The sequence below is a fragment of the Schistocerca americana genome, chromosome 7 (assembly GCF_021461395.2).
Source record: "Schistocerca americana isolate TAMUIC-IGC-003095 chromosome 7, iqSchAmer2.1, whole genome shotgun sequence".
Classification (NCBI taxonomy): domain Eukaryota; kingdom Metazoa; phylum Arthropoda; class Insecta; order Orthoptera; family Acrididae; genus Schistocerca; species Schistocerca americana.
Window position 1 is genome coordinate 133,903,040 of NC_060125.1, and position 26,317 is coordinate 133,929,356.

Below are 26,317 nucleotides of genomic sequence, written 5' to 3' on the forward strand. Positions count from 1 at the left end.
CTCTTATAACTGCCATCTGGTTTCTGTACAAATTGTAAATAGCCTTTCGGTCCCTGTATTATACGCCTGCCACCTTTAGAATTTGAAAGAGAGTATTCCAGTCAACATTGTCAAAAGCTTTCTCTAAGTCTACAAATGCTAGAAACGTAGGTTTGTCTTTCCTTAATCTTTCTTCTAAGATAAGTCGTAAGATCAGTATCGCCTCACGTGTTCCAACATTTCTACGGAATCCAAACTGATCTTCCCCGAGGTCGGCTTCTCCCAGTTTTTCCATTCGTCTGTAAAGAATTATCAAATTCTTCTTGAAGTCTGAGGTTATTCGCCTGTCTCATACATCTTGCTCACCAGATGGTAGAATTTTGTCAGGACTGGCTCTCCCAAGGCCGTCAGTAGTTCTAATGGAATGTTGTCTACTCCCGGGGCCTTGTTTCGACTCAGGTCTTTCAGTGCTCTGTCAAACTCTTCACGCAGTATCGTATCTCCCATTTCATCTTCATCTACATCCTCTTCCATTTCCATAATATTGTCCTAAAGTACATCGCTCTTGTATAGACCCTCTATATACTCCTTCCACCTTTCTGCTTTCCCTTCTTTGCTTAGAACTGGGATTCCATCTGAGCTCTTGATATTCATACAAGTGGCTCTCTTTTCTCCAAACGTCTCTATAATTCTCTTGTAGGCAGTATCTATCTTACCCCTAGTGAGATTACATCCTTACATTTGTCCTCTAGATCTCCCTGTTTAGCCATTTTTGAGACGTTTGTATTTCTTTTTGCCTGCTTCATTTACTGCATTTTTATATTTTCTCCTTTCATCAATTAAATTCAATACTTCTTCTGTTACCCAAGGATTTCTTCTAGCCCTCGTCTTTTTACCTACTTGATCCTCTGCTGCTTTCACTACTACACCCCTCACAGCTACCCATTCTCCTACTACTGTATTTCTTTCCCCCATTCGTGTCAATTGTTCCCTTATGCTCTCCCTGAAACTCTGTACAACCACCGGTTTAGTCAGTTTATCCAGGTCCCATTTCCTTAAATTCCCACCTTTTTGCAGTTTCTTCAGTTTTAATCTACAGTTCATAACCAATAGATTGTGGTCAGAGTCCACATCTGCCCCTGGAAATGTCTTACAATTTAAAACCTGGTTCCTAAATCTCTGTCTTACCATTATATAACCTGAAACCTTCTAGTATCTCCAGGATTCTTCCACGTATACAACCTTCTTTTATGATTCTTGAATCAAGTGTTAGCTATGATTAAGTTGTGCTCTGTGCAAAATTCTACTAGGCGGCTTCCTCTTGCATTTCTTAGGCCCAGTGCATATTCACCTGGCCGAGCGGTTCTAGGCGCTACAGTCTGGAACCGCGCGACCGCTACAGTCGCAGGTTCGAATCCTGCCTCGGGGATGGATGTGTGGGATATCCTTAGGTTAGTCAGGTTTGAGTAGTTCTAAGTTCTAGGGGACTGATTACCTACTACGTTTCCTTCTCTTCCTTTTCCTACTGTCGAGTTCCAGTCACCCAAGACTATTAAATTTTCGTCTCCCTTCACTACCTGAATAATTTCTTTTATCTCCTCATACATTTCATCAATTTCTTCATCACCTGCAGAGCTAGTTGGCATATAAACTTGTACTACTGTAGTAGGCATGGACTTCGTGTCCATCTTGGCCACAATAATGCGTTCACTATGCTGTTTGTCGTAGCTTACCCGCACTCCTATTTTTTTATTCATTATTAAACCTACTCCTGCATTACCCCTTTATTTATAACCCTGTATTCACCTGACCAAAAGTCTTGTTCCTCCTTCCACCGAGCTTCACTAATTACCACCATATCTAACTTTAACCTATCCATTTCCCTTTTTAAATTTTCTAACGTACCTACCCGATTAAGGGATCTGACATTCCACGTTCCGATCCGTAGAACACCAGTTTTCTTTCTCCTGTTAACGACGTCCTCCTGAGTAGTCCCCGCCCGGAGATCGGATTGGGGGACTATTTTACCTCCGGAATATTTTACCCAAGAGGACGCCATCATCATTTAACCGCACAGTAAAGCTGCATGCCCTCGGGAAAAATTACGGCTGTAGTTGCCCCTTGCTTTCAGCCGTTCGCAGTACCAGCACAGCAAAGCCGTTTTGGTTAGTGTTACAAGGCCAGATCAGTTAATCATCCAGACTGTTGCCCCTGCAACTACTGAAAAGGCTGCTGCCCCTCTTCAGGAACCACACGTTTGTCTGGCCTCTCAACGCCCTCTCTCAGATGTGAACCAAATTCTTTTGTGTACGCTGCTCCCGCCACACGGGGGCGCGAGGGCCTCCGTCTGACTGCAACATCAAGAACATTAGTTACGTATTGATGCAATTATGTTCAAGTGCCAAACGAAATAATTAAAGCACAACATTCAAAACCTTCAGACCATTCCAAACAACTTTGAGGTGTACTGCATACTTGTTTAGTTTCCTCTATTCCATTCTAAATATAAATCAAAAATGCTGTCGTTTGTTTTAATGCTCGTATTTGTTTTACTATTAGCTACATTTCGTTCCCCAAAACCACAAATTTCACTTTTGCTCGTTCTGTTTCTCAGTCTCGTAGCCAACAATCATTATAATAGCTGATAGGGAAGGAGAGTTACTAAACAAGGCGCTTGAAGAGGAATACTAAACATTTTAGGAGATGGAACATGTGTCAAATTTTTATTGTGTACAGGGGTACAGCTGTTGGTATGTAACCTAAAGAAATGGTCACAGGGGGCAAATGATTAAGTCCAAACTTGTTTTCCATAAATTCCACTTCCGACTTCAATGCAATTTCAAATTCTTTGATGTTCTTTTTGAGGGCAGTACTGTTCATAACCCGAATTATCAGTTCGTCTCTTTTATACACTTTTTTCGTTCTGGACTTCACCTTTCAACCATCTTCACAGAGCCGGCCGCGGTGGCCGTGCGGTTCTGGCGCTGCAGTCCGGAACCGCGGGACTGCTACGGTCGCAGGTTCGAATCCTGCCTCGGGCATGGGTGTGTGTGATGTCCTTAGGTTAGTTAGGTTTAAGTAGTTCTAAGTTCTAGGGGGCTTATGACCTAAGATGTTGAGTCCCATAGTGCTCAGAGCCATTTGAACCATTTGAACCATCTTCACAGATAAATATCTAAAGTATTGATTTCCAGGGACCTTAATGCCGCTTTTGTCGATCCATGTTCCTGGGAGTGTTTGGTTTGGATGTGGTGTCACATGACGAGTAGAGAACCCCCGAGATACCCATCCTTGAAGCCGAAGTATTCTTTTCCTGTAATGCTGGAAGCTAGTTTTCAAGGATTTCTAGATGATGGGACCACGTAAGACAGTGGAGTAAGACGAAAGGCCCAATCGGCTTATAGTCTATCATACCAAACAACGTATTTACAGCAAAGCGTTCTTGAAAATGTGCCTCCACGTGTGCTTTTCCATCACATCGACAATGCGTTACGAGCCTTATTGGTATAATCATAACTGAAGGAGGCTTCGTCAGTGAACAGTATTGATGAGATTACTCAGCGATTTGCAATTAGCTAACAAAAAAATTCCAATAGTCTGCTTCCATCTTCTTCTCGAAGGTGATGAATCCGCTGAAAATCGTAAGGACATATGTAATGCCGACCTTATTCTTTTACATGGAACATCGATATTGTGGCGTGCATGTGCAACATCCTTGCTACTCAGGCATCGATTGTGTCTGCTGTGTGTCTGTCTGTGCTGCATTGCTGGGATACGGAAGGACACTTGTCCGCAACAGCTGTGGCGAACAAGCATATAGACGTATGCTTAAGCGAAGTGACTTGCCGGCTGCGGTGTGAACAATTGGTGGGCCGGGTTTAACTAGGATGTGTGAGTGCTCTATTGGGCCAAGCATAGCTGGTCTATTCACATCACACCAATTGGATTTTAACTGTCTGCTACTCGACCGCTGGAAGAAGCAAGCATGCTCGGGGAACTGTTGCATGCCCTTCTTGTGGACTATATGGTGGATCCTTTTCTAACGGGCAGTAATTTCGTTCTTAGCTTATCCTGGTTCCTTTCGGGTCTTGCTGGTATTTGTGATCGTACCTCCGATTTTCTGTTGTTAGTGAAAATGCTCGTTAATTTGATTTTTGTTGCCAACTCTCCATGTTATTGGTTAATGTGGATTGGTTGCTTGTGTACACTAACGCGCGCTTTCTGTCAAATTTTTCCGTAAAGTTAACTGTAAAGTACTCACCTGGCGCATTACCTATTCAGTGTTTACCGGCCTTGTTTCATTCATTGGTGTTTAGTATTTTATTAGAACAGCGTTTATGCTTTCAGTGCTTGCCAGACTTGTTCTATTCATTAGCGTTTTGTATTATATTAGAACAGTGTTTCATTTGGCTTATGTGTTTGTGTTTCAGAACAGACCTTATTTACGAAATTCAGGGGCAAACCCGGAAAGGGGCATCACTGTATGTTTCGTATGGTCTTTTGTCAATACCTAAATCACTTTTTTATTTAAATTCCTCATGTATCCGTAGAAAAGGTACTTATTTTGGTAAGACAGCTAGCCAGCTGATTCTAGTAAATCCGCCTTACTTGTTATTAGCTGTTTTCCGAACTAGACGCCTGTGTGATAATAGCTTGTGATTTGTTTGTTCAATGCAACTGATTTTTTCTAAATCCCACTTAAGTAAATCGACTCAATACCATCCACAGGTGGCCTTTAGTATAAGTTCTACGGACACTTTTGATCAGCCATTGCACTGGAAAATTAATTTTGTTTGTAAGCGTTATAACCTGCCTTTATGTGAAGGCGTGATCAGACGTAAGCTTAAAATATATCAATTTAGCTACTCCTGTTTTTTTTGTATTTTAATCAAATTTCGTGTAAATCCTAAAGCATCTTCACCAGTTGCAAGGCTTGTTTGCATGTCCGCCGGCCATTAATTGAGTTATCCTGTATTTTGCTGAAATGCTGTTGAAGTTCCTCGTAGAGAAATTCTGTTCACCTAAGGTCGGTCAGTGTATCAGTAAACTGGCATTACGTCCCCTAATGACATCTGTATATACAGTTTAAGTAATTTAAACTAGTTTGGCTTCACCGTGGGAGGAATTCATCATTGGGCCTTAAGTCGTTGGTGCAGTTTCTAAGTGACGTTGTTAGTTTCATCTAAGGTGTTCATGACCTGTAATTGTTTGTTTATGCTCTCACTGACAATTGTATGTTGAATCAACGACGTGGGCCGATCTTTATTAATTTACTTATATTGTCAACTTGCACCTATGCATTTCAAGGATTGTATTTACTGATGTGGTGATTCTTATCCACCAGCCATCAATGCTGCCAGTATTAAATTGTGCATTTTCTCTTTGTAAAAAGTTTAATTGTTACTGATAATAAATAAACTGCTGTTCAAGTATTCTTTGTTTTGTGGTCTCAGTACTTTGCCACTTCCCAACCAGCGCCCTACCGCTTCAGGTACATGTAGAAATTCTGCGTGTTCTTGTTGAGGGACTAAGTTCTACAAACTGAATAATAAACTGCATCCATGTTCTGTTCGTTTGCACGTTCAGATGAAATATGACTTCTCGACACCTCGCCAATTTTACACCGTCTGGTAAAAACAGGAGTAAACACTCCCGAATCTGGTATTCTGCGGTTAGAAAATCGTCTGCCGTATTCTCTACAAGTAGACACAGCGTTTCCATCACAAAACCTATACACAAATAACATATTCGGATACTCATAATTTATAACTGCATTAGACGTTCTTGAACGAATTAGTTTATATTACCGTCTTCTAAAATATCTATTACCCCTCCTGAAACGTCGTATATGGTTTAACTACTACTTTGTATGCATGCAGTATGTATCAATTGCTTTCCATTAACATTTTTATGTTTTTAGTTTAATTTCACTCTAACGATTACCTTAGCTTTGATTGTTAAAAACTACCATTCTCTCCAGTCCTGTTATTAACCATGTTGTCATTTTCTAATAGCATTATTTTCCTCTACACTTATTACTTTCATATGCTCGTATTAGCAACTTCTATCTACGAGTGCATATTAACGTCTCGTAGCACAAGCCATACTAAATCTCGAACTTAGGTTGCTGCGGTTTGCGTATGCCCATACTGTCGCAGGTTTACAAGCACGAAATTGTACTACGTATCTGTTACATATTGCCGCTGTAAAATAAATATTAACACCAGTTTGAAATGTTACACTGATAATAGAATTCCTGAGTAAATAACGCCTTCCAATTCAATGCATTTTTGACAATACAAGTTGTTGAGGGACGAGCGTTTGAAGTATATCATCACATTCAGTTTGAAATGAACTTGGGTCAATTAACTTGGATGCTAAAGGGTGGGAGGATAATAATTCTCAATGGAACTTAAGGACCCTTTGAAAGTTTTGGAGCTGAATGAAACTCATTTGAGTGTGTGCAATAAATCTCTGCTGTCACAGTTCATTGTCTTCCGGTTACGTGTGACATTTTGGTGAACTTTTCGGCTGTTTCAGCAAACTCACTGTCGTCACTTTTACACAAATGATGGTAACGGTAACAGCTTACCTCATTATATGAACTGATGACGCCGGAATCACGGTTTTTGGAGGGCGATATACCAGTAACTCCAGAAGTCACGAAGTCTGTGGAGTAGTGATTCAGTCCAATAAAGTCTGCTGATCCTGCAAGAGAGTTATTTGTTGTAACTTCCCTGATATGGGTCACACGAAATTATAATGTAACAGGAAGAGACACGAATAAATCACAGATTTAAATCTCAGTCCTCGACACGTATTCAAAGAATGACCCCTTCCTTCTGATGTTGATGCAGAACTTGCTGTTTACGTAGCATGCTATTTACCACTCGATCACTAACAGTTGGAGTGGAGGACTTTCTCCTTATACCGCCACAGCCTACAGTGTTGCCAGCTTGTACTGATCACTTGCCATTTTGAGGATGAATAAGCTTTTTGTCACCTTAAGTTGGGCTGTTCCAGTCAGGGGAAAGTCAGGCGCCCAAAGGCACAGGTTGGCAGCGGTGGGCAAACAGCTGATACTTAGGCAGCCAGATGGGTCTTTGGCTCTGTAGAGCACTTGGGAAGCGTGCGAGAGCAGGGGTGGCAAAATGGTTCGCACTTGCGCAGGATGTGTGCAATAGGGCAATAGGGCCCATCTGCTTCTGCCCATGGACGAGATGATGGACATCAGGGAGCGCTCTGTGGGGCAGAATTGGAACAGAATATCTCACTCGTGGGAGACAGCGTTATCAGGATCTCATAGAATTTGAAACAGGCATCATTGTGGGTATCCATTTGGACACCGAATAGTGGAATATCCAGATTTGTAGGGCATTCGAATATGACTGTGGCTCACTTTTTGGACTGCATGGGAATACGAGGGCAGGCATATTCGCCATCAAGTTTCTAGTCGTTCACGTCTACCCACCACATAGAAGTATCTCCGTATTGTGCACCAAGCACATTGTAGCCTCTTCCCATCTGTACCTGCTATCCGAGAAAAACTAATGGAGCTGTTGCAACATTCTGTGTCATTCCGTACCATTGGTTGGAGACTAGCAGCAGACAGACGAGGCAATTTCCAGCCTGTGCGTAGGCTGCCGTTAACACCACAACTGTATTTGGAGTGGCGCTGTGACCGGAGACCATGGTCGGCTGATGAATGGACTCGCACTGTGTTCAGCCATCAGCTGCGGTCCTGCACTATCATGTATTACTATTGGAGAGTATGGGGGCAACGTGAGGAGAGGTCCCAATCTTCAATTGTTTTTTAGAGCCACTGCGGTGTCACCCCTAGTACGGCATGACTTCAAGTCACAACTGGTAGTGGCTGAGGGATTACGAGAACACAACGGTGCGTCGCGGACATCCTCCATCCTCATATGTTTTCTCTCAAGTGATAGTATCGTTGCGGCATTTTCAACGGACAGTGTGCGTCCACACATGGCACAGGTCTCTATGAACCGTGCCATGCAAAGGTACTTCTGTGACCAGCAAGATGCCCAGATAGAACACGTGTGGGACCCGGACGTATTGAGGATCACTTACAACAACTGTGTGCCAACTTGTCTCAGGAGAGAGTATAAAGGCTTTATGACAGCCTGCTCGACCTATTCGGTGCATGCATCCGTGCCAGAGGGGTGCAGCGTCACGCTCATGAGTGTGCTCATACTGCCTACTTGTTTTTGAATTTGACTCGATTTTGTAGTCACTGAAATAACATGACATGCCTGGTGTTTCATCATTTCGTTTCCTCCTCCCCTTCACGATACTTCACTTTTTGGTTAGAGATTTTAACTTTGTTTGGACACATGTTTAAGAACTTTTTGACAGAGGAACCACACTAGGTACTAGAATACTCCTTTATTATAAAAAATCTTAAAAATGTATGAAAAGAAATTGTCACCTGCGGTAATTAACATTTAGATTTTTGTTCCTGGAACCACTTAAATCTTTTGGTCAGTTAAATTTGGTCTCTCCACAGTAGCATCAAAGCCCTTTTCCTGGATGTAACACTGTTTTATTGCATTGACTGCTTAATCGGTTTTTGTGCTGTACGAGGACTAATTTTAATTAAAATCAAGTCGCCCCTTCGTGACACTGCACTTTTTACTGAATTTGGCGTATAAACGTATTGCACAGATTCCATAGCTGTGTGACGACCCTTGCCAGAATTTTACTATTCCACAGGGATTATTATGCAAAATGAGGTACTGCTTTTACACAGTTGATTCAGACATCAGGAAGTTGTAACCATGAGTATCGTTGGCTAAAAATATTAGAATGGTACGAATTGTTTCTAACCTACTTTAAATATTCAGTTCTAATTATACAACTCCTAACTGTCAGCTGCTTTTCTACATAACTGCTTCTACAATCATCATCTACAATAAGGCAGTTGTCACATTGAGGAACGTGTTCTTCAGAACCCTCGTTGTAGAATTCTGCCGTCTGTGAACTAGGACATGCTATGACAGTCTCCTTTAACTCGTCTTCGCATTCCAGCAGAGGATCAGAAGTTAGTTTTTCATCTTTGGTAACAGCTGAAAATCATTGTGTGAGAAATCGTGTCCGTACGGAAGGATGAGCAGATTATTCTCAGTTCGGACTGTTAAGCAACGTTTGTGTCGTGCGGCCGTGTGGGGCTTACCGTTAATGCGCACAATTTCGGAATTTATTGCAGTGCCTCTTTCCATAAAATCTACAAGCAGTTGTCCCTCTCAGTCCCAAAAAAAGCTGTCATCAGTATTTGTGCAGCACTCTAAAAGGCTTTCGTCGCGAGATAGTGAGGCTCCACTCCATGGGTTGGTATTTTGTCTCCACGTTGCAACCTATGTTTCGTCACCTGTCACAGTGTGTCTGGAGAATTTGTCTCCTTCTGCATCGCACCGCATCAGAAACTTTGATGTGTCTCCCATGCTCCTCGTATTCCGGGCATCATCCACAGGCTTTAGGACCCAGTGTACAAAAGAATTTTAATAACCGAGCTTATCCGTCACAATATCGTCCAACACGGTCCGTGATGTCTGAGGGAGACTATGGGTATGGTCACAGAAATTTGAAGATGAGTTGGTAAAGGAGAGTGTCAAACCATGGTTAGCTCACAGGAGGCAGAATTCTACAACGAGGCCACTGAAAAACTCCTTCCTCGATATGGGAAGTGCCTTAATGAACAACGTAATTTCTGAGAAAAACAGCAGACAATTGTAGCTTTATGTTGCATATAATGAAATATCTGTCCATGTACTGGCGTTTTTCTTAAATAAATTAATGGAATTTACATTCCGTATAGCCCTAGTAGTAGGCCTAAGACTTTAGAAGCTGGCAGAGTCTCGTGTTAGAGTAGAATCTGCTTAGACGCTCACCCCTGATATACTGGACCTCTTCCTGTGTGAAGGACGGCAGCCTGGACCGCGGTCTCCCCTCTGCTGCGCTGTTGGCGTCCACCCTCTCTCTCACCACAGCCGGGTAGTCCCCTTCCGCACTGTAGATGGGGTGAGCATAAATGCCCATCTGCAATACAGGGTAGACCAGTACCTTTCTCTGGGAGGCACTACATTCAGGTTTGGGCAAAATACGAGTAAAAGCGGCTCGGAGAATATTTCATTCACCATAATCTCTTTGTTCTTTCCGTCCACAAATGTCGACCTTCGATCATCGTTTCTTCACAGATACGCGCATTTTTTTCGCTTATACAACGATTGTCTACAAGTGGGGACCTTCCTGTTCTTAATATTAACACTAGAATGCAGCGTCTTGCAAGCCATTGCGTGTTCGTTTAGAGTTGGTCGTATGCTGAAAATGGCTTCTTCAACGAACTAGAAAGATTTATAAGTAATTACTATGCCGAAATACTAAACTGAGAATCCGTGTTTTTGTCGAAAGCTCTCCAACTATTCTAGATGGTGAGAATTAGTTAACATTTGGATAAATTTAATTCGTCACTGTGAAATAGCATACTTCCTGCGAGTCCTCGTACATGGACCTTGGTCATATTACAGTTAAGAGAAAAAGAAATCAGATGTTCCACAACCAATGATGGAGAAACGCTATAACGAAAACATGGGAGATGTTCGTCTTTGTGACACATCTCTGTCGTATTATAGATGTTACAATCGCACATAAAAATGGCCGGTACGGGTTTTTAGTCATTTCATAGACCCTGTGATTGCCAGATAGCTAAGCAGAAAAGACTGTCAGTGACTGACTACAAAACACATGTAGGCAAAGTTAAATTTAATTACAAATATGTCAGGCTAGTTACTGCGAAAAGAGGACATTCTTGTACGGTGAATTTCTCTGACAGTGAAGACGTAAATGATGTAGAAAATCTAAATAGCGAAAATGAGCTGTTTTGCAACCAGTTACTGAAGTAAGGTTTGAGAAAGCTAAGCATCTCACGAAATTTCTAGACGCAAAGAGTGTTTCAGAATGCAGGAAACGCAGACAAAGTATGAAATTTATTTATGTATTGTGGAAAGTAATTGTTTTGTAGCTAATACTAAAAAGTAAAGACTTTTTTTTACTGGCAGTAGCAAATTATTACTTTCCAGAAACTATTGTATGATTCTTAATTCTTTGCATTCATGAAGTTATTTCAGCGCATCAACAAAATCTTGTATTGGAAATCACATATTTCGAAAATGTTAACATTATCAAACCTATTCTCTGTGTATATTAGCATATGCAGTTGACTGCTTTAAATAGGATAAAAATTTTGTTGTAAAAAGAAGAGAAAATACAAAGCAGAGGGTAGTGGGTTTTACTGCAAATGAGACTGAAAATCCAAACACGTGGACTTCCATTTATACAGGGTGGTCCTCAACAATATGTCAAAAATGTAACGGCACGTAGAGGGTATCGAAACAAACACATGTCGTATAGGAATGTGTGTGCGGTAATTCTACCTTAACCCGGTAGAGAGCGCTGATGATGGTGGCGTGTAAAAGCGTTTCGCTTGCTGGATTCACAATTCCCCGCACGGATCTTGAGCAGCACGCATCGGTTCACCAATGCATACCTGGCCGACATACACTTCATGTATGCGGCTGCACAAGGGAATGGATTAGCTGCTCAAAGGATGTTCAGGGAGCGATTCCCGACTGGGAATCATCCGGATCGCCGAACATTCGAGCGTCTTCATAGGAAGTTGCCCACGAGTAGACTGTTTTGCTCTTCCAGGCGTGGAACTGGCATTGGAAGATATCGCAAAACTGCTGCAGTGAAAGAAAAAGTGCAAAACACAGTATATAAGCCATCGGCAAGCTCGAGACCTGTAGGACGTGCGCTTCGTGTGAGCCATCAAAAAGTCTTTACATAAAGACGGAATGCATCCGTAACATTGCCATTTACAGAGAGTGCAAGCAACGACCCCTGACGGTTACCTTCCACATCTCAACTTTGCTCGTTGGTACCTACAGCAGACTGCAGTCAACGAAACCTTCCCTGCAGATGTTTTATTTACTGATGAGGCTACCTTTACGCGATAAGGCAGTTGAAAATCCATAATTCTCACCTGTGGGCACATGGTAACCGAAATAGCACAATAGTACACGCACCTACCAAGAAAAGTTTTTCGTTAATGTTTGGACAGGCATTGTGCAAAATAACTTAGTAGTATCGTACCTACTCGTTTAACAGGCTACAGTTACATCTTCCTACAGGAGGTCTTACTTTAACTTCTGGGCGATGTTCCTCTACCTGTTTGCAGACGAATGTGGTTCCAGCACGATGGAGCCCCAGCTCAGTCGAAACGTCAAGAATTAGCAGTTCGCTGTGTACGGGCAGCTGCGGATAGGACACTTCAGTTTCCTGGTCATCGCGTTCTCCCATTTAACGTGCGTGGGTTTTTTCTTGTGGGGTCGTATGAAAAGCCTGGTGTACGAGAGTCCCGTCACATCTGAAGAAGGTCTCGTCGCCCGCGTGCCTGTCGCTGCTATCGACACGCCTGACGCCTCTTCCGACTGAATTTTGCGCCGTCGCTGTGAATCGTGCATTGCTGTTGGTAGCCGCTTTTTCGAACGCCTGTTGTAAACTATTGATATATTTCTGATGTCGTTTGTCTTTACATGCCTTTTCAGTTTCCTGTGTTTCATACTGCTCTAAAAGCTAGAGCTGTGTCATTACCGCACACACCTTCCTATACGAAATCTGCTTATTTAGGCCTTTACATTTTTGACATATAGTTTAGGACCACCCCGTAAATTAGTGAATCATCAAAACCATATTTATACTGCATTTGTATCATGCTTGTGAATTGGTTTGTTGGAAAACACGAAAAGAAAAATTTCCTGTGAATTTTTTTACTCTTAGGGGTTAAGAGGTTAAGATAAGCAACATAACTTACATTTCCTGCCCTTGATACGGATGATGTTAGTTGGGTTGCCTGTCTTAAAGTGCATGCAATATTTTCCTGGCCAATTTCACTTTAGCCACCCTGTATAAACTCTGAACGGCTAAACTTGTAAGAAATAATTTTTTCTGCTCTCACAAACTATGAACTACTTAGTTCAAAATAACACGACTTCTCAAAATATTACATTTCAGGCTTAACAGAGTACACATTTCAGTACTCTCGGACGTAATTGCAGCTTCAGCAGAAGGCTTTTACAGGCTGTATCGATGAAACTTCGGGACGTCAGAGTTATTGTACGCACCTGGAACTGACGGGCTCTGTCGCTAGCTTCTGCATCTTCTGTCGAATTTGTTGCTGGCTCAAGACCTTCAATATTCAGTGTGATACCCACACTACCTGTAAAATATATGTGTAACATTAAGGTCAGTTCATGTGCAATTATACAAGAAGGGTAAGAAAACAGACCCACAAAATTCCAGATCAATACCCTTAACAACGGTTTTCTGAAGAACTATTAATCACGTTTCCTTGAAGGAGAAAAGCTTTTGTTCACGAACCAGTTCGGATTTAGAAAGCATCGCTCATGCGAGACTCAGCTTCGTCTTTTCTCATTCGGTACATCCCGAACCACGGATGAGGGGCAATGGCAAATTCTGTATTCCTAGATTTTCGTAAAGGGTCTGGCACAGTGTCCCACTTGAGACCGTTAATGAAGGTCTTAGCATACGGCATTGGTTCCCAGATATGTGATTGGCTCGACGACGTCTTAAGTAATCGAACCCAAATCGTTGTTCTGGGGAATGAGTGTTCATTAGAGACAAGGATCTCGCGGGAGTGCTCCATAGAAGTGTTCTCTGTATACATAAATCATCGGATGTAGGGTGAGCAGCAATCTGCGACTGTTTGCTGATGACGCTGTAGTTTACGAAAAAGTATTGTCTTTCAGTGACTTAGGAGGATACAAGCTGACTTAGAATTTTAATTTGGTGTGACGAATGGCAGCTTGCTCTAAATGTAGGAAAATGTAAGGCAATGCAAATGAGTAACAAAAGCAAGCCGGTAATGTTCCAGTACAATATTGGTGAAGAAATCCTTGACACAGTGACAACGATTAGATATCTAGGCATCACTTTGCAAAACGACATGAAGTGGAACAAGCGCCTAAGGTCGATAATAGGAAAGACGAATGGCGGACTTTGATGTATTGGGAGAATTTTAGGGAGGTGTGGCTCGTTTTATGAAGGAGATCGCATATAAAACACGAGTGCAACCCGTCCTTGAGTACTGCTTGAGTGTTTAGGATCCCTACCAAATCGGATTAAAGGAAGACACCGAAATATTCAAAGCTATGCTGCTAGATCTGTATGTTTGATCAGCACATGAGTATTACGGAGTTGTCGCGTGATCTGAAATGGAAATTCCCGGAGAGAATTAGAGAACCGGCATCTGAAGCTGACTGCCGAACGATTCTACCGCCACCAACATACGTTGCGCGTTAAGGATCACGAAAATAACATACGAGAAATTAGGGCTTGTACGGAGGCGTATAGACAGTCGTTTTCCCCTCGCTCTATGTGCAAGTGGAACAGGAAAGGAAATGACTAGTGATGATAAAGAGAACCCTCTGCCATGCACAGTACGGTGGCTGGCGGAATATCTATGTAGATTAGATGTAGATGCACAAACAACGTTACTTTTGCGAAACACTGTTCATGAGGTTTAAACCGCCATTTTTGGCTGATTGCAAAACAACTCTACTGTCTGCCTCGAACATACATTTCACGTAAGAAAGGCGAAGACAAGGTAAGAGAAATCTATCTATCGCAGGCATATGAAAAATCTTTTGTCTCTCGATCGATCTGCGAGTCGAACAGGGAACGGAAATACTAGAAGTGGCGAGAGATGCCTTCCGCTATACCGTATAGTGGCTTGCAGAGTATGTTATGTACATATAGGGAGAAACGTAAATGCTTAACAAAATGTGAGTGAATAGCAACAACATTTTGAATTCACTTGAGAGCTAACTTACAAACAAAGCTCCTTTTGTACCGAGAGTTATTCTGTTCTACAAAGTATGAAGTATTTAACTTGAAAACTGAGTAGTATTACGAGAATCATTCTCAAAGTGAAGAACGTTTTTATCTTACGATCCGTGCAGTTCTCCTCCATCACTGCGACCCTGCTACAGACCATCATTAACCGTTGGCGCCAGCGTTGTACAGCCGGAGGTCAGCAAAATTAGTGTTGCAGGATAGCTATTTCTGCCTCCAGAGGGTGCGTAGCTTTGGAATGGGATCTCCAGTACTGCGGCGAGCGCAGAGTCAAGAATGAGCACTCACCAACATTATCTCTATTCACTTTTCCATGCAGGAGGTCGACAGCTGCGACGCAGCTATCGACCGCAGCTAACAGACAGTGACTGGTGACGGCGGCGCCCTATGTAGCGCAAGTCGCGTGTCAGCCTCACAGTGCAGTGAGGCTCTGTGGCTGGGCTGGTGTACACTGTAGTACGTGGCCCGTGGCAGCTGACAGAAACGTGCAGGCGCCCCGAGTAGAACCGAGGACCCTTGGAGACTGAGTGTCGAGAGAAGGCACCCACTGGCAGGTCTCGGGCTGGTAGATCCAGTTCGAAATCCAGAACCACACAAGGGGTAGCTGACGGCCTGTAGGCCACTGTCTTTGCCTAGTTGACGATGATGATTGGGCTGTAGTCGCTTAGCCACACACTCGGTCGATGACACGCACGGAAATTCTCCGGTCGAATGTACAGCGCCGAAGGGACGCTATAACCTGCTGAGCTGGCGTCACTGATGAGCCAAAATGTTATGACCACAGGCCACAGCGAGCGTGAACGCCTCATGGTGGTGGTTCGCGCACGTGACGCAGGAGGAAAGAATAGAAGCAGAACAGAAAAGAATGGATAGTCATTGCAGGAAAGATACGGGCCGCAAATTCAGAAATCTACTGATATAAGTGGTTTTGATGAAGGGCACATTGTTGTGCCGCTGCAGCTCTAAACGAGAATCACTTAAACGTCCAATCTGGTCGGCTTTTCGCCTACTACTGTCGTGAGCACCTGTGGAAAGTAACTGAAGTTTGGTGAAATAACGAGAAAGCTATATGGTTTTGGACGCCCCTTCTCGTCACAAAACGTAGCAGTCGGAGGACAGCCCGCTATGTAATCCGTGATAGGCAGCGATCTGTGGCAGATCTGATGACAGAGGACAATGCTGGTGCAGCAAAACTGTTTCGGAGCACACAGTTCAAAAGCCATTGTTGAACATGGAGCACCACAGGACGCGGTCTCTACGTGTTCCCGCGTCGACCCATCGACGTCTATTACGATTGCAGTGGCCACAGCATCGCTGAGCTATCGCCGTGGATCGATAGAGACGTGTCGCCTGGTCCAATGAATCGCATTTCTTGCTACACCAGGCAGATGGTGCCCTCATCCAGGCGAATGGCTGCTTGTAACATGCACCGTGCCACAGATGCAGGTAGGTGAGGGCGGATTTCGCTGTGGAGTCGCGCTGACTTCGGATTCCACGGGATCTCTGGTGCTAATCCAGGGCACCGTGACACCAGTGAACTACACGGACATTTGGAAGGAGAAACAGCATTGGTCGTATTTTTGTTTTTGTTTTATTATCCGCAAAATCGATTTTCGGTTACTTAGTGACCATCCTCAGTGCTGTAATATACAATTAAAATTGGTAGGCACTGGTATCAACAAGCTTAGAGCGGTCACATAAACTTTATGTTTATGAGCCAGCCGCTCAGGCGAACATATATTTTTCTCATGCATCCGTATTATAATAATTTCTCTGTGTAAGTTTCGAGGGCAAAGAAATATAACAAAATGATCTAAAGAGACGACAAGATACGCTCTTTTGTTAATTTTTTAGTCGTCTTCACTTCTTGTCTTATCTTGGTTGAGTGTAGACGGACATCTTGCGAGTGCTGGCAAATGTAAACATATTCGTACTAACTAAGCATATAATATATTGATTTAATGTTATCGTTCACGTTTAATCTGTAAGAGGTGATCCTGATTTCATGTCCGCCTTCTTTTGAATTAACCTGAGTTAAAGTAATTTACAGTTCAACAATCGCAGCGGCCGATGCAGCCAACGACGCCATTACGTGGCGATATTAACTTATAAAAATTAGCGGAAGCGAAAAACTAGCCCGCTATTAACATAATATACATTTTTCTCCACAGCCACCCGACGCTGCAGAAAATACGTAGCTTTAAGATTCTTATTTTCAGTAAAACAGCCGAGAGCCAGAGCCAGGACTCCGACTACAGTGCAATGGTTAACGTAGGTAAGAAAAAATACTCTCGCGCGTGTGTGGGCCGCAATTGTAATTAATAACTAAAGATTTTTTGCTTTAAAGTGAACTGACTAGCCGAGGAAATTAATATGAAAAGTTTATTCCATTGTTCAACTTATATGTTCATGTTTTAAGATTCAGCTAGTCTAACGTTCATTAACGTAACAAATAATTTTCACTGAAGATCAATATCGTTAAAAAAAGAGAACTTCACAAAAGCATTTAATTCTAAATACCATTTTGATTAAGGCCCACCACTTAAGTCGGCAACAATCACCGCTACCAATAAATTCCTGTAGTAAACAATAAATTAAAATGCGACGGCCGACGGGCGCGAGACGCGCCACAGTTGTTTGAGGGACATAGTAGTCAACTCTCATCGATCCTTCGCCAACGATTTTGCCTGACCTGTACCCACTTGAATACATGTCAGGGACCAGATTCACGCGCACAAACCACAGTCTCCTAAATTGCGAGAATTGCTTGACCTGTGCTTCGGCATCTAGTGCTACGTACCTTTGGAAACCGATCTAGGACCTGTAGAATCCGTGACACTCGCTCTCGGAGGGTGTGTTATGACAAGAGGCAGCATTCCATCATGTAGTCGGTAGTGGAATCGTTACGATGCGCTACAGCATTTGTCAGTCTAGTACACCACCAACTGTAGAATGCCCCACTGCAGGCCAGCACAGTAAATGCAGCCCCCGGTTCCAAAATTACGTCAGCGGTAGGTTTTCACACCTCTTGGCTGGTTATGTGGGTCTGCCTGTATCTGGTGTCGCAACAATAACATCGTCATTTAGGTGAGAACTACCTGTATTGTACCGTCTCTTGATTTGTGCCATCCGATATTTAGTAAGGTCTGCATGAACTACGAGCTTCTTGGAGTCACACTATCAGAAGTCAGTTTCAAAAGATAACAAATTGTCTGAAGCGTTGATTTGGTTTGTTTTTTCATGTAATGCTTTTGTGTACGTGGTGAAGAGAATTACTGTTATAAGGTAAGAGCCCACACAATGTTTTGTTTATGGGTGAATATGCATGAAATTACATTACTTTCCAAACTGTCACGAATCTGTATTCATTGCGATTCGTTAGTAGAAAGCTTGTAAAGAGGAAATGACGACTTTGTCTATAATGTACCGCTACAAGGTTCCGGTATTGTACAGGTACAATTTAAGAAACATGGCGGTATAGTGGGGCTCAGGAAACGGTTAGCATTATTAGTTCATAGTTAATTTGCATTACAATATGCCCACAGAAAGGCATTATGGAAAGTGGAGCGCAGACAAACAGTATGTAGCTGTAACAATACATCTAAATTGGGATCATGGATTAAATGAATGTGTCCACGCATATAAAATGTACCTAAACCAACAATTAAGGAGTGTGTTGAAGATAAAACTAAAAATCAAACGTGGGTGTAAACGTATTTGTCCGCAGCAAATTATTCTGCAACGAGGCTGAAACCAAATGGTAGAACATATTCTTAGATTTGAATAGATGATGTCCAGTTTATGCATGTCAGACGTAAGAAAATTTCCTTTTGACAGCGTAGAACGAAACAGATTGCCTCATAATTTCAATGCAGAAGAAGTCATGGTAGACAAAAAGTGGGCCTAAGGCATCAACCAAGGAATATCATCGAATCCGATAGAAATGGTGAAAGCTGCAAGCAAAACCTTAAGGACTAGTGCAGGATCCTCTGAGTTGTCGAGAAGAGTATGTAAAAAAGTGTAGAGGCGTAGGGAAAGGAGTAAAAAAAGTTATGCTGTAATGTGATGTTCCTGGGCTGGTTCGAGAACATTTTTCCTCACAAGTGCTATATCGTACTCCCCCAATCCATCAGATTTTACTTTCCTTCGCTTGGACTCTTGGGAAGACCTTAAAAAACATAAACAGCATGTTTCCGTTTAAGGGTGTTGTTGCAGCTATAGGTAACACAGCGCCATTCCGTTGCGTGTATATAAGCACTGACATGTGGGAAATGGATTAGTGACGCCTTCCAACGGAAACTTTTTTATCGCACCTTATACATCTACCTCTTGTGATCGTGAAAATGGGCTGTTTTTTCTTTCAAATAAAGTTTAGACGGAGATTCCGCTGTAGTAGAAATACATTTCTGAATCATATCTAGTGTAAAATATTAACATGTATTTCATCTTCATCTATAACAGTTCCTAACTTTATTAAAAACTTTAAAAGAAAGCCGGAATAACTAGACTGATTGTATTTTCTAGTTTCTATAAAACTGTGTTATCTAATAAACTGGTTGTAAAGAACAAAAATGCAAAACTTATTTTATGTTCTTAATTTAATAATGGGAATTTTGTAATTCTATAATTTACAAATTATTCCTCTTTCGATCAGAAAAACTGAAACACAAATACAAAAAAATCATCTAATTTTATATTGATGTGTTAAACAGAAGACACTGTTTACTTGCTTAACTTGTGTGTTACTTTTGAAGAAAATCTAAGCTAAGTTTTGAAAAATTTGCCATGAAAGTAGTTGGTATTCGACAAATAAAGTCAAATGTTTTGTGTATGAAACTGGAAAGGAAAACACAAGTTTGTGTGTGATACGAAATAGAAATGTTCTATTGAAAAAGTCAAGTATGATTCCCATCTGACTTCAGTACATGTAGAGGCATTTTTTGCCATTGATAAGATTATTATACTTAAATTTTTCTAGTCTTTGATGTGTTGTTCTTAATGGCACGAATTCAACAGATTTAAAGGCAATTACTATCCTTGACAATGAAGGATTTCATGATACTCAGTTCAGTATTTCATCGTATTTTACATTCGGCAGGCATTCAATACAGTTATGTACTGTCGTTTATTGACTGTATTTAGGGTTCTTAGACATCTTTCGTGAAAACATTCCCATGTTCTAAATACTTTTCATTAACCAGGACCATTTTTGATAGAGATATCAGTGGCGGCTCGTAACAACAAATTCCCAGTTTCTCTCCCTCGGCTCGTTTGCGAATTCGTGTTTAATGCAAAGTTTGTGCTTCTACCAGCATTATTGTATACGTTCACATGTGGGGATTTTCGCTGCTGATTACGGTACAAATTGTATGTAAATTTTGCACTCGGGCGCCTCTGGTGTAGCTCTGAGCTTCGCCACCCAAGTTGCCGCTTCGGTCCGTTGGATCGCAAACCAGCTCTGCTTGCAGTACTTTTCTTTTTTTAGTCATCAGTCTTCTGACTAGTTTGATGCGGCCCGCCACGAATTCCTCTCCTGTCCAAACCTCTTCATCTCAGAGTAGCACTTGCAACCTGTATCCTCAATTATTTGCTGGATGTATTCCAATCACTGTCTTCCTCTACAGTTTTTACCGCCTACACCTCCCTGTAGTACCACGGATGTCATTCCCTGATGTCTTAACAGATGTTCCCTTCTCCTTGTCACTATTTTCCACATATTCCTTTCCTTTCAGATTCGGCGCAGGCACTCCTCATTCCTTACCTTATCACTCCATCTAATTTTCAACATTCGTCTGTAGCACCACATCTCAAATGCTTCGATTCTCTTCTCTTCCGGTTTTCCCACAGTCCATGTTTCACTACCATTCAATTCTGTGCTTCAAATGTACATTCTCAGAAATTTCTTCCTCAAATTACCGCGTATGTTCCATAGTAGGAGACTTCTGCTGGACAGCAACGCCCTTTTTGCCAGTGCTAGTTTTCTATTCATTTCCTCTTGCTCCTTGCGTCAGTGCTTATTTTAGTGCGTAGGTAGCAGAATTCCTTAACTTCATCTACTTCGGGGCCATTAATCCGTATGTTAAGTTTATCGTTTTTCTAATTCCTGCCAATTCTCATTACCATCGTCTTTCTTCGATTTACTCTCAGTCCATTATCTGCAGTCATTAGACTGTTCATTCCATTCAACAGATCACGCAATTCTTCTTCACTTTCACTCAGGATAGCAATGTCATCAGCGAATCGTATCACTGACATCCTTTCACCTTGAATTTTCATTCCACTCCTGAACCTTTATTTATTTCCATCACTGCTTCATCGATGTACAGATTGACCGGTAGGGGCCAAAGAGGACGTCCCTGTCTTACACCCATTTTAATCTGAGCACTTCGTTCATGGCCGTCCACTCTTATTACCCCTCTTGGTTCCTGTACATGTTGTATATTACTCATCTCTCCCTGTAGCTTACCCCTACTTTTCTCATAATTTCGAACAGCTTTCACCATTTCACATTATCGAACGCTTTTTCAAGGTCGACAAATCCTATAAACGTGTCTTGATTTTTCTTTAGTCTTGCCTCCGTTATCAACTGCAACGTCAGAAATGCCTTTCTGGTGCCTTTACATTTCTTAAACCAAAACTGCTCAATTTATTTTTCCATTCTTTCGTGTATTTTTCTTTTCAGCAGCTGTTAAGGTGATTGTGCGATAATTCTCGCACTTATCAGCTCTTGCAGTCTTCGGAATCGTGTGGATGATATTTTTCCGAAATTCAGACACTATATCGCCAAACAAATGCATTCGACATACCAACGTGAATAGTCGTTTTGTTGCCACTTCCCCCAACGATTGTCGAAATTTTGATGGAATGTTGTCTGTCTCTCTGCCTTGTTTTAGCTAAGTCCTCAAAAGCTATCTTAATACTGATTCTAATACTTGATCCCCTGTCTCTTCTAAATCGAATCCTGTTTCTTCTTCTATTATGTCAGACAAATCTTCCTCCTGACAGAGGGCTTCAATTTACTCTTGCCACCTATCCGCTCTCTCCTCTGCATTTAGCAGTGGAATTCCCGTTGCACTCATAATATTACCACCCTTGCTTTTAATTTCACCGAAGGTTCTTTAGGCTTTCCTATATGCTGAGTCAGTCCTTCCCACAATCATTTCTTTTTCGACTTCTTCACATTTTACATGTGACCATTTCGTTTTAGCTTCCCTGTGCTTCCTATTTATTTCTTTCCCCAGCGACTTTCATTTCTTGTATCCCTGTATTTCCCTGGACATTTTTGTACTTCCTTCTTTCATCGATCAGCTGAAGTATTTCTTCTGTTACGCATGGTTTCTTCGCAATTACCTTCTTCGCACCTATTTTTTTCTCCCCAACTTCTGTGATGGCCCTTTTTAGAGATGTCCATTCCTCTTCAACTGTACTGCCTGCTGAGCTATACCTTATTGCTGTATCTACAGCCTTCAAGAGTATATCGTTGTTGCTTAGCACTTCCGTATACCACTTCTTTGCGTACTGATTCTTCGTGACTGATCTCTTAAACTTCAGCCTACACTTCATCACTGCTGCATTGTGATCTGAGTCTATGTCTGCTCCTGGGTACGCCTTACAATCCAGTATCTGATTACAGAATCTCTGTCTGGCCATCTAACTGAAATCTTCCCGTATCACTCGGCCTTTTCCAAGTATACCTCCTCCTCTTGTGATTCTTGAACAGGGTATTCGCTATTACTAGCTGAAATTTATTACAGAATTCAATTAGTCTTTCTTCTCTTTCATTCCTTGTCCCAAGGCCATATTCTCCAGTTACATTTTCCTCTACTCCTTCTCCTACAACTGCATTCCAGTCCCCCATGACTATTAGATTTTCATCTCCCTTTGCGTATTGTATAAGACTTTTAATATCCTCATATACTTTCTCTATCTCTTCATTTTCAGCTTGTGATATCGGCATGTATACCTGAACTATCGTTGTCGATGGTGGTTTGCTGTCGATTCAGATAAGAACAACCCTATCACTGAATCGTTCACAGTAACACACTCTCTGCCCTACCTTCCTATTCATAACGAATCCTACTCCAGTTATGTCATTTTCTGCTGTTGTTGACATTACCCTGAACTCATCTGTCCAGAAATCGTGGTCTTCTTTCCATTTCACTTCACTGACCCCTACTATATCCAGATTGAGCCCTTGCATTTCCTTTTTCAGATATTCTAGCTTCCCTACCACATTCAAGGTTCTGACTTTCCACGTCCCGACTCGTAGAACGTTACCCTTTTGTTGATTATTCAATTTTTTTCTCATGGTTACCTCCCCCGTGGCATCTGAGCTACCGAAGCACGACTCACGCCCGGTCCTCACAGCTTCGAGTCTCGGTCGGGCACACAGTTTTAATCTGCCAGGAAGTTTCATATCAGCGCACACTCCGCTGCAGAGTGAAAATCTCATTCCAGATTTGTTATATTTGATCTTAGCGGACGTCATATGACATACGTTGAAGTTCGTTTTCTTGACCCTTCACTTCAGCATGCCCGTATACGAATAGCGTGTGCCCAACAGGCGTACCCGGAGTCCGACATTTCCGTATTGCTATGCGTGGGGACGGATAATACATCATGCAGGCAATAATTTCCAGGAGAGACACTGTTTTGATTATTCAGAGTGACCAAGGGTATCCCGAGTTGCACATTTAATTAATTAACAACAATGCTATAATCTAAGATGTCTATTCTCTAACCGATTATATCACATCTGATTTGGTTTGTGTGCCGAAAGCATGACTGCGTTTCAGCACTTCTCATGGTCTTCCCAGCTATCAAAAACTTAACAGAATCATCCGTCTGTTGTGAGTTGTATAACAAGGAACTGAATTTAGATTACCGATTTCTCACATAACTGATTAGAGTTATATTGTACGAAACACTACAAGGGCTACAAATCTGCTGTGGAAGTAATTTCACACATGTTACGATTGCATTTTGCGGCTAGTCACGTTTGTATGTCACACGAGAGGTCTTCCAACAGTCTGTAACTCAGCTGATACTGAAGTTCCCATTAGAGTAAAAATCATGACGAACATATTTAAAGCAATTTATAGGAAAGTAAAAACTTTTTCTATAATATTTCTCTGGGTTTGTGATTCTGTCATATGTACGACTAGTACGAATGTCTGAGCTCCTGTTACAGGTAGCCTTCAAGAGAGGAAAACGCATGAGCAGAGTTTCACAAGACGAGCGATATTAAGTCTCTCTTTGGTTTATAAGAGTAAAATATGGGCAACAATGAGAGAAATTACCGACTCCTGTAGGTTAATGACATGTTTACCGTGCTCCTTTTCTCCTTTTGTTACAGTAGCTACAGCGATCACCTAGCAACTTTCATAAGGCCATCGGTTTGCAAAGAATATAAACTCGAAAACCTTAGGTCCGTGAATAGACGTGGAGATAACTGACCAAAGAGATCGAGAGGCTTAAGTTGCTGTAGTTGGCATTGGTCACTTGTTTTTCTGTGTCCATTGGGTTTCGGCGGTATGTGTGTGTGGAGCGAGACATTTCGAGAAAACACGGGCTTCTTAGGGCTGGTCACAGTAGGACCATCCAGTTACGTTTTTTGGCTGCACTGAGGGTCACCATTGGGATCCATAGCTGTTAGAATGTCGAGGCTAGTTAGGGAATAATTTATGATTCCCCAGTCTTTTCAGAGTGCAGTTTATTTGAATTCTGCCTTCGGTTATTTTGATGTTCCATGGTTTCTTATTCCTTAAATTAGTCGATACCTCTTAGTGATTCCGACAACGTGTGTCTTGTGGTATCAAACAGCTTCTTACAGTGCTTCTTCTGCAATGTATTTGTGACTGCTTTCACATGATACCAGACAGTGTTTCATGTACCTCACGATGTCAAATACACTCTCAAAGCGTTTTTAGCCGGACACGATTAAATTGTGACAAAATATAGTTTCCATAAATTTGCTTATGTAGTTTCTCTTGTGAGTTCGTCCGAGTGCGGACTTGTAGCATATGGACGTTTGCCTCACTATTTCCGTTATTTACACTGTGAAATAAAAGTTTTTGAGCCCTAGTATAATATGAAGTCTTGTATCTCACCCGGATAGCGATATCGATTTCGTCAGAGAATGAATCGATGTTTACGAGCCAAAAAGATTGTACGTGAAAGCAGCTCAGGACAAGTACGGCTCCACGTTACTGGTCCCGCAGCCTAGTAGCGACCGCGACCTCCACTGACGTATCATTCACCGAGTGACGGCTGTTGACATCATCCTCGTGAGGCGGTACTGGAACCTGGTTGCCTGCTACTGGATTCGATTATAGACTGCTATACAGACTAATAATTCCTGTACTAATAATGAGACTGAAAAGACTTACAGAGTTTCGGGTACCATTATTCGACCACCAAGTTTGCTCGATCGCGCCGATGCAGCTTGTTTAGGTAGTGCGAACTTCTGTGGTTGTTTAATTGTGAATTAATAAAACTTGTCCACATTTGTACAAGCGTGTACAAAATTAAGGGAATAGCACCAAGTATATAAAAATGGAAGATGTGCAGAGATACACTGAGGCGACAAAAGTCGTGGGGTACCTTCTAATATCTTGACGGATCTCCTTTTCCCCGGTATAGTGCAGCAGCCCGACGTGGCATGGACTCAACAAGTCGTTGGAAGTCCCCTGCAGAAATATTGAGCCACGCTGCCTCTTTAGCTGTCCATAACTGCGAAAGTGTTGCCGGTGCAGGATTTTGAGTAAGAACTGACCTCTCGATTATTGCCCATAAAGATTCAGTGGTATTCATGTCAGGCAATCTGGGTGGTCAAATTACTCACTCTAATTGTCCAGAATGTTCTTCAAACCAATCGCGCACAACTGTGGCCCGGTGGCACGGCGTACTGTCATCCATAAAAAGACCATGGTTTTTTGGAACATCATTCATGGTCTCCAGGGAGCCGAACACAAACATTTCCAGGCAATGATCGGTTCTGTTGGAAGAGAGGACGCAGTCCACTCCGTGTAAACACAGTCCACACCATTTTGGGGCCACCATCAACTTGCACAGTGCCTTGTTGACAACGTGGATCCATGGCTTCGTGGGGTCTGTTCCACGCTCTAAACGTTCAATCAGCTCTTACGAACAGAAATCGGGACTCATCTGACCAGACCGCAGTTACTCACTCGTCAAGGGTCCAACCGACATGGTCATGACCCCAGGAGTGGCGCTGCAGGCAGTTTCGTCCTGTTACCAAAGGCACTCGCGTCGGTCGTCTGCTTCCACAGCCCGTTAACGCCAGATTTCGCCGCACTGTCCTAATGGATACGTTAATCGTAGTCTCATATTGCTTTCGGCATTTGTTTCACGCAGTGCTGCTTGTCTG

At 42.2% G+C, this 26,317-nt stretch overlaps 1 protein-coding gene across 1 annotated transcript in view; it reads right to left on the reverse strand.

Annotated features, from left to right (window-relative positions):
• LOC124622789 (myrosinase 1-like) overlaps positions 1–26,317 on the reverse strand; it is a 69,970-nt gene that overhangs the window by 16,648 nt on the left and 27,005 nt on the right. The window contains exons 6-8 of the mRNA XM_047148582.1: positions 13,179–13,273; positions 9,888–10,035; positions 6,572–6,687 (exon numbers count right to left, since the gene is read on the reverse strand). Coding sequence (XP_047004538.1) covers positions 6,572–6,687; positions 9,888–10,035; positions 13,179–13,273 — 359 coding nt within the window. The remainder of the gene's footprint in view (positions 1–6,571; positions 6,688–9,887; positions 10,036–13,178; positions 13,274–26,317) is intronic.